General features: G+C 42.2%; 1 protein-coding gene across 1 annotated transcript in view; it reads right to left on the reverse strand.

Annotated features, from left to right (window-relative positions):
- Window positions 1–9,332, reverse strand: part of SYNE1 (spectrin repeat containing, nuclear envelope 1) — a 644,155-nt gene that overhangs the window by 96,479 nt on the left and 538,344 nt on the right. The window contains exon 125 of the mRNA XM_006882743.1: window positions 7,664–7,819. Within this exon, the coding sequence (XP_006882805.1) occupies window positions 7,664–7,819 (156 nt within the window). The remainder of the gene's footprint in view (window positions 1–7,663; window positions 7,820–9,332) is intronic.

Raw genomic sequence — 9,332 nt, forward strand, 5'->3', positions numbered from 1 at the left:
CTGACACTCCCGTCCCGATTATCCCAGTCACTGAATCAATCCACCTCATAGAGGGTCTTCCCCTCCTGCGCTGTCCCTCCACCCTCCCAAGCATGGTGTCCCTCTCCAAGGACCTGTCTCTCCTTACAACATGTCCAAAGTATGTCAGATGAAGCCCCAGAGGAGAGGAAGGAAAGGCAGAAAGAAGAAAGGCAGGGGGGCAAGTTGGGAAAGGGAAGAATGGCTGGAGGTCCAGCTAGAAGGGCAGGGAGCAAAGGAAGCGTAGAGGCCTGGATATCTCCTGTGGATCAGCTCCCTCCCATACTGACCATTTTATTTAAGTTCATTATTTCTCTTCCTGTTTTCTTTTTTTAAAAAAAAAAAAACAACAAAAAAACAAAAAACAAAAAACCAAACAAACCACACAACAACCACCAAGTAGACATTTTTTGTTCCTTATTTATAATCTCTTTGCTTAGCAATTCTATCGAGATAGAATACACATGCCATTCTGCATTCAAGCCTTTAAACGGTGTAATACAGTACATTTTCAGGTACTCAGAATGGAGAAACCACCACCAGTAACAACTGTAGAACACTGTCCCCACTCAGAACCAACCCCAAGCCTGGTAGCCATCAGCAGCCACTCCTCTCCCCTCCAGCACCCTTCAAGGCCCTTGTTGTTGTTGCTGTGGAGTCAGGATCAGCTCATAGCTGACCTCCCATTGGGTTTTCAGAGGCTGTAAAGCACACGGAGGAGACGGCCCATCTTTCTCCCATGGAGTAGCTAGTAGATTTGAACCATGTGCCTTTAAATTGGCAGCACAATTCCTTATCATTGGTACTCCCTTTCAAAGCCACAGGGACAAAGAGACCACTTAATGACTCCATAGATTTGTCTTTACTGCGCAGATCTTTCATGTAAGTGGAATCATACAATACAGCCTTTTTAAATTTTCTTAAATTTTTTTATTATTTTATGTGTGTGTACTAGTCCCTCCTTCTCCAGCAGAGCATCTGGTGGATTCGAACTGCATGCCTCTGGGATGGCAGTGCAGCTTCTTGCCACTAGGCCACCAGAGCTCCCCTAATACAGTCTTTTTGTGCCTCTTTAACTTCAACTCAAAACTCATTGCCATCAAGTCAGAACCAACTCACAGCTGAGCCTCCAGTGAGTTTTCAGAGGGTATAAGTCTCATGGGAGAAGACTGCTCATCTTCCTTCCACAGAGAGGCTGGTAGATTTGAATCACCTGCTTTGGGGTGGCTGTGCCACTCTTCACCCACTAACTATGCCACCACATCTGCCGTAATATTTTCAAGACACATTCATGTCATGACATATTTCAGAATTTAATTTTTCTTATTGAATAATGTTCCTTCGCATAGCTATACCTACAGTTTGTTTCTCTGCTGTCAAGGACCTTTTTATAATGCTAAAGAGCAAAGATTTCAGTTTAAAGACTAAGGCGTAGCCAACCCAAGTCATAGTATTTTCAATTGCTTCTTATGCATGTGAAAGTTAGACAATGACCAAGGAAGACTAGGTAAGAACTGATCTTTTAATTGAGGTGCTGGCAAAAAGTACTGACTATACCATGGACTGCCAAATATACCGTGGACTCCCTAATATGCCACCTATTGCCAGAATGCCGTGGGGTGCCAAATGAGCTAACACGTCTGTCTTGAAGGAGGTACAACCTTAGAGGCAACAAGGGCGAAAGGTCATCTCACATAGTTTGGGTATGTTGTCAGGAGGGACAGCATTTGGGAAAAGACATCCACCATGCTAGGAAAAGGAGAGACTTAACAAGAGAAAGAGAAAGATCTCCATGAAATGGACTGACACAAGGGGCTTGACTATGACAATGAACTTGAGTACGGTGGAAATTTAAAAAAAAAAGGGCACAGAAAGAGCAAAGTTTGATCTGTTGTTCAGAGGGTCATAATCAACTTGATGGCACCTAATAGTATTTTATTTTATTGTTTCATCTCTGTTAACACCTAGATTATTTTCACTTTTTTGGTTATTATGAAAGCCACTGCTGTAGAGAATCATGTATATATTTTAGGTGAACATATGTTGAAATTCTCTTGGGCATATACTGAGGAATGGAATTGTTGGGTCCCTTGATAACTCCATTTAAGCTTATGAACAAATAAAAACCCGTTTTCCAAAGCAGCAGCAACGCTGTCCACTCCCTGCAGGTGGTGTGTAATTCATCCATTATCTCCACATCTCACCATCGTCTGCCTTTTGTGTCACCGTCATCCTGTGAGACGAAGTGCTATCTCCTTTTCATTGTGATGCACATTTTCCTAATGACTGACAAAGCTGAGAATCTTTTCATAAGTTTATTGTCCACTTGTGTATCTCTTTGAAGAAATGCCTTTAAAAATCCGATGTCTATTTTTAAAATTGAATGTCTTTTTACTGCGAGTTGTAAGAGTCCTTTATATATTACAGATACAATAGGCTTATTTTTCCCTTCTCTACTTCCACCATGATTTCCTAAATTCTCAAATTCTCAGACTTCATAATATCCATTATTGCAGTGCTGGTTGAGATTCTAAGGAGTATTTCCTGTTGAGCTGAACAATATGTTCTTAGCAAAATATCATGTGATTTGATTGGCAAAAAGGTATGCCACTTTTCCACAGATGGCTTCCACAGATATATTGATAATGTAAAAATTTTAGCATCCATCGTATTGACTTAAACACCTTTCCTTCAAGTTCATTCCTCCTTGACAATTTGTTGAAAGGGCAGTACAGTGAACACTCACATATATACCCCTGGGAGCTATGCCTATTAATATTTTTATACATCTGGCTGTAGTTTACATATCCTTTTATCAATTAATGGATAACGGAGTTAGGTTTCATGAACTTATTATAGCAAGTTTAGTTTTTCAAATGAAAATGAAAGTATTTCTGCCAAACACTTCCTATTTAGCAATTTTACTTACAGCTTGCTTTATTAATGATTAGGTAGATAATACCTAAGGTATTATCACACCCCTAAAGTGTCTGTGATTCCACATTAAAAATGTAGAGAAATAGGCTATGAGCCAAGTATAAATATACCAGGTATCCTATCAACATTCCAATACAAATTTGCCCTTTTGAGTTCATTGTTGTTGTTAGGTGCTTTTAAGTACAACTCATAGAGACCCTATGAACAGTAGATCTAAACCCTGACCTATTTTGTGCCATCTTCAACATCTCTGATATCTCAACCAGGAAAGACCCTCAGATGGATTGACACAGTAACTGCAGCTGTGGATTCAAGTATGTTTGAGTCAATTATGAACATCTAAAATAGAAATGTTTATGGGTTGGGTGACACCAGAAAAATCTACTTAGCATTTCCTAATTAGTATGATTTCGCTTTATCATTTGATATCTTTGAGCCAGAGTAATGACACGATGGCAATCAGAGAGCAGAGTAATCAGGGCAAGTACTTATGTCATAGAAAAGTCTAAGAAAACCCAGGTGAAAACAGTTTTGTAGATAAAGTCCATCCACCTCAAAGAGTATTCGGGGTAGTACCGAATATGTCTGCAGGCTTTCTCCTACGTCTGCCTTCACTAATTCTGAGGGCTGATCATGTTTTCACCTTCCAATAGAATTCAAACCTTTTAAATACACTAGCAAATATAACTCTTTCTCATGCATTCCCAGGGCTACAGAGTTGGGAATCTGGCTGATAATAAATTCTGCCTCAGTTGACATCCAAGCTGAAATGACATTTCCAGATGTGGGATCACCCAAGGTATCTGCTTCCCAAGAAAAGGTTAAGCAACCTTGGCTCTTCAGATCTAAGATTAATTCAGGTCTTGCAGTGAGTAGCTCTTCTTACAAACCCAGACACCAGAGTTGATTCTGACTCATGGTGACCCGCCACAGAGTCTCCAAGATTTCTCCATCTAATTGCAGGAGGCGGATCCATCTTTCTCCTGTTGAACCACTGCTGGAGTCAAACCACTGACCTTTCAGTTAGAAGTGAAGTAGTCAAGCACTAAACCACCAGGGCCCTTACTCCTACTATTCCTCAACTGAATGTCTTTCAATGACCATGAGCCATGACTGGATTCTAGAACTTTCCTTTATCTCCAATATCTACAGGCAAGACAACTACATAACAAGGAAAAAACCCAGCTATTATTTGGATAGGCATTATGATCCCCATTCCACAGACAAGGAAAGTGAAGCCTAGACAAATTTGAGGGGATCAGCAGAGCACAAGCTTTTTCTATCTAGGATTGCAACTGAACCCTGTTTTCATACTTCCAAAGACAGCTGACACTGGAAACAGAATCCATCATTTACTGTTTATGTGACCAGATCACCTCATCTAAGTCTCATTTTATTCATTATTTTTTCAAAAAAATTAAATTTTATCTTACTATTTTGTGTGGGTGTGCCGTCAAATCGGATCTGACTGATACAGGAGGGGACTGCCCCTCCTTCTCCAGCTGAGAATCTGATGGATTCGAACAGCGTACCTCTGGGATTGCAGTGCAGCTTCTTGCCACTAGGCCACCAGAGCTCCCTTATTCATTTTTAAAGTAAACATGTAATTGTTCTGAAAGTCATCTCCCACACACTGTGATATGTGATGAAATAGAGTAGAATGATAATAGAATATAAACAATTTAAGAATGCGACAGGTACATATTAGGGACTTAAAAAGGGTTGGCTATAACTACTATTGTTTCCCCAAGTTCAGAGTTTCCGGAGGCATGCTGTTTAGGAAGCAGATGCCTCTCCTGCTTCCAAACAACAATATCATTATTATTAAAACTACTACAGCTGCTATCTGATGGCACACTTCCGGGAGAGTTGAGCGACTGTTCTAAAGACCACATCACTTTTGGCTGTTTGAATCCACCAGCAAGCAGCTCTTCAGGAGAGAGATGGACCATCTCTTTCTGTGTGATTGATAACTCTGGAAACCCAGCAGAGGGTCTGTTATGAGTTAGTTCCAGGGGAGCTCTGGTGGCCTAGTGGTAAAAAGCTGCACTGCCAACTCAGAGGCACATGGTTCGAATCCACCAGCTGTTTCATAAGAGCAGGATGGACAATCTCCTCTTGAACAATTTACTGCCTCTAAAAACCTACTGGAGGTTCAGCTATGGGTCAGTTCTGACTTGATGACACACAACAACAACAACAGTAAAACTAGTTGCCATTCAGTTGCTTCTGACTCCTGAGGACCCGCTGTGTCAGCACAAAACTGCGCTCCACTGGGTTTTCAGTGGCTGATTTCTCCAAAACAAAGCACCAGGCTTGTTTCTTTTGAAGTCCTTCTGGGTGGACCTGAACTTCCAACCTATCAACTGGCAGCCAAGTGTATTAACTGCCCCGCCCAGGGCTCCCGTCCAACTGCCAGCACTCTTCCTATGCCATTTACACCCCTGTGGGACATCGTCTGGGTTCTCTCTCTTTTTTCTCCTTGGCTCTTGTACAGCTCACATCTCCATTAGCCAGGTTGAGTGGATAGTTCTTGTGTAGATCACACCGTGGAAACACTTCCTTGATCTGTCCACTGTGGAGATGCAGCTGAAACAGGCGGGCAGACTGCAAGACTGGGTGCAAACTGGGAGCTTTCTGGACAATGTCCACTCACAATGGGATACCGCCTTTCTTCTGGTCTGCAATCTAACATTTAGGCTACATGATACATGGACAGGACCACCACTTTTCTTCATATTCCATTAAAATTTCCCATTTAATTTAAACAAGGTCATTACACACTAACATTCTATCACATGTCCAAGTATATTACAGAGCCGACAGCTGGCTGTGACCACAGAGCATAGGGCAGCTGAGCAGGAAAGGCATCCTTCTCTACACATATTTTTGCCGTGACAATTTGCGAAAACACCAAGCAATTACAATGCCGATGTATTTATATCTCAACCAGAACTACACACGTTATCTACAGACCAAAAGAGGAACGGGAGCAGATGTCAAGCACAGCCACACGCTGGTACAGCCCACCATGGCGGGAGACAAGGTCACAATTTACACCTGAAGCCTGCTCCGAGGCTCTTACCTACTGCACGCCTTCTGCATTCTCGTCTGTAGTCCTCATATGCCAGACTCCATACCTGCTCTTTACCAGAAGAAAGCAAGTACCCTTCCTAACTAATGTTTTTGACTTTTACAATGAGACAGAGCCACAAGCCCATTTCCTTTTGCGGTTTCAAACTTGACTGAACTTCACCGGAAACAATGAACTCCAGAGCGAGGAACTTGTCTCTCTTCAGTTCTATCCCCGTCGCAGAAGTGTGAGGACCTTAACTCCAGCTGCTTGAAATACTAATTTTATTTAGAGAAAAATAATAGGAGACAAGCCTGCTGTAGGTACATGCCAATGCTCACTTCACACTTCAACATACAAAGTTTCTAGAAACACTAATTGTTCACTCTGCTTCCTTGTGTTGTTTTTACCTAATTCTTAATCTGCTCACAGGTGTGAGATACAGCTTTGCAGCAGATCATGTGACCAGCAACAGCTTTTTGAAATGCATTTTCAAAGAGACTGTTGCTTAGATATGTCCAAATCTGGGGTGCTGCTTCACACAAGAACTCAAAATTTAACCACTAACAATAGCCACCAATTTCTCCAAAACAAGACGTCTGTGTGATCATAATCTCATTAAATACAACATTGCTTCTGAAATCTCGTCATTAGTTCACATGTGGGGGGACATGAGTAGAAAGACTGAAAACAAATGCCCTCAGACTCGTCTAAATTGCTAAAAATACATAGCAAATGCTAAGCTCTTCTAGGTAACAAAGATACAAAGATGTGGGGGTTTTTTGCCCTCAAGAAATTTGTAGATCGTTGTTGTTGTTGTTGTTGTTGTGTGCCGTAGAGTCAGAACAGACCCACAGCTGACTCTCCCATGGGTTTTCAGAGGCAGTTTAATCTCACAGAAGGAGATTATCCACATTTCCCCTGTAGAGCAGTGGATGGATTCGAAACACAAGCCTTTGGGATTACAGCACAGCTCCCTACCACCAGGCCACCAGAGCGCCCCACTAGTATCACGTTGCTGTTGTTGTTGTTGTCTTTGTGTCAAAACCGAGTGACTGATAGCCGACCCAACAGTGAGCTTTCAGAGATAATAAATCACACAGGAGGAGACTGTTCACCCTTCTTCTGGGGAGCAGCTGGTGGACTGAACCACATGCCTTTGGGATTGAATCACAGCTTCTTATCTCTGTCTAGGCCACCAGAGCTCCCTGGTATCAGGTTAGAGACATTAAAAACTCTTCAGTGCCACATAATAACTCTGGGCATTGGGGGTTCACAGGATTTGGACAATACAGGAGGGGAGAATCTTGAAAACAGGTACGTGGGGATTGTAGGATAGGAAAGATGGCGGGTTTGGAAAGAAAACTAGAGCCAATGTTGCAAGTGTTAACTCTCTGAGGGCCCTCGCCATGTCCTCTTTGACTCAGTTTGCCTTCTCACTGCTTTACCACCAATCTTTGCCTCCCACTTCCGACTCAAAGCTCAGCCTCTTTTAGCTATTGTGGACAGAAAATTCATTGTCATTTTGGTTCCAACGAGGAAGGGTCCAAAGGCGAGTCAAGCCGCTGGGGATTCTGAATCATGCCCTCAGTTTCCACATTTAAGAACAAATGCTGAGCCCGGAGCCCATCTTACCTGGTGGCAGACTTCTTCCCACTGCCTTTGCAGAAGCTCCACGCGCTCGCTGAGGACCGCAATGTCCTCCGCACTGATGGCGGCGGAGAGGGTGTCCTTCAGCAGCGTCAACTGCCTCAAGTCTTCTGTCCAGCTGCCAACAGCACCCTCTAGCTCCTAGATTACAAAAATATGTATATATTAAAAAGAAAATCTTGAGTACCCACATCTCTCTTTAAGTTTCTCAAGTGTATCTGTTACAATCCTCTTGACATAATTTCTTTTCATTCTGTTCTACTTGACATGAAATACAGGATCTACTTTACATAACCTGATAATTTGTTTCGCTCCCTCACTCACTGAGTTGGCAATGCCAGATAGCTGATTCTCCAATGGACCTTCAGAAGCTGTAAACGACACAGGAAGTGAATGTCTATCTTCCGCAGGGCAGCTGTTGAGTTCGAACCACTTGCCTTTGGATTGGCAGCACCACTCCCTCTCCACAAGGCCACCAGGGCCCCTGATCATTTGTCTAGCTCTTCTTAGAAACTACCAGCTAGCTTCTCTTTTATGTATCTCTTTGATTTTTCCCATAGCTTCTTGAATTTTCAGTTCTGTCTTGATCTTCATGTTAAACTGATTTTATAAATTTGAACCTATCTTTTCATTTTGTACCAGGTTATAGACCATGACAAGGAAAGATTCTTTTTCCAAAAATAAAATATTTAACATTTCGAAAGTTTATTTAAAAACCTACCCCCAGATTTGGCTTTCACTCTCAGAGACTACAAACGGTTCCATTCTGTGGTATATAATTTAACAGCTGAGAAGATCTATTGCTGTTATTATTCAATTTGAAATAGCAGTTTAGATCCTTTTTTTTTTTTTACAGGAGCAGAGAATAGTTTTAGAGAAATGAAAACATGTGTGTGTGTGTGTGTGTGTGTGTGTGTGTGTGTGTGTGTGTACACACAGTTGTTTTGTACTATTGAGTCAGAATTGACCATATCTGACCCTCTGGGAGGTTTTCAGAGGAAGTTAATCGCATGAGAGGAGATTGCCCATCCTTCTCCCACAGAGCAGCTGGTGGATTTGAATCGTGCACCCTAGGGATTGCAGCACAGCTTCTTGCTGGTAGACCACCATAGCTCTTATTCATATGTAAGACATAATTATATATACATGTGATGTGTCGTATATCTTCAAGTCCTAACTGACCCTCCAGTGGGTGTTCAGAAGCAGTGAACTGCACAAAAAGAGACTGTCCATCCTTCTTGTGCAGAGCAGCTGGACGACTCAAAATGCATGCCATTGAGCTAGCTCAAGTTCACATACACACATGCCCCTCAAACCTACTGCAGTCAGGCCAATTCAAATGATGACTTTATTCGGTTAATCGACAGCTTATATACGGTGCTGTTGTTAGGTGGTGTCGAGTGTGACTCACGGTGACCCAATGAATTACAGATCAGAACTCGTTCCTGTCCTGTGTCATCTTCATGATCGAGACACACCGATACACTCAAGACCTTTGCTGTTTCAATCCATCTCATTGAGGGTCTTCTTCTCTTTTGCTGACCCTCCCCCTTATATAGTATATAAACATATATATTTCCTGTCCTATTTTGGGGTGTGGCGTCAGGATTGGTGGAAGATCTATCAACAACCTGCGTTATGCAGATGACACAAC

The sequence above is a fragment of the Elephantulus edwardii genome, unplaced genomic scaffold, assembly GCF_000299155.1.
Source record: "Elephantulus edwardii isolate Elephantulus edwardi_28Jun2011 unplaced genomic scaffold, EleEdw1.0 scaffold00024, whole genome shotgun sequence".
Taxonomy (NCBI): domain Eukaryota; kingdom Metazoa; phylum Chordata; class Mammalia; order Macroscelidea; family Macroscelididae; genus Elephantulus; species Elephantulus edwardii.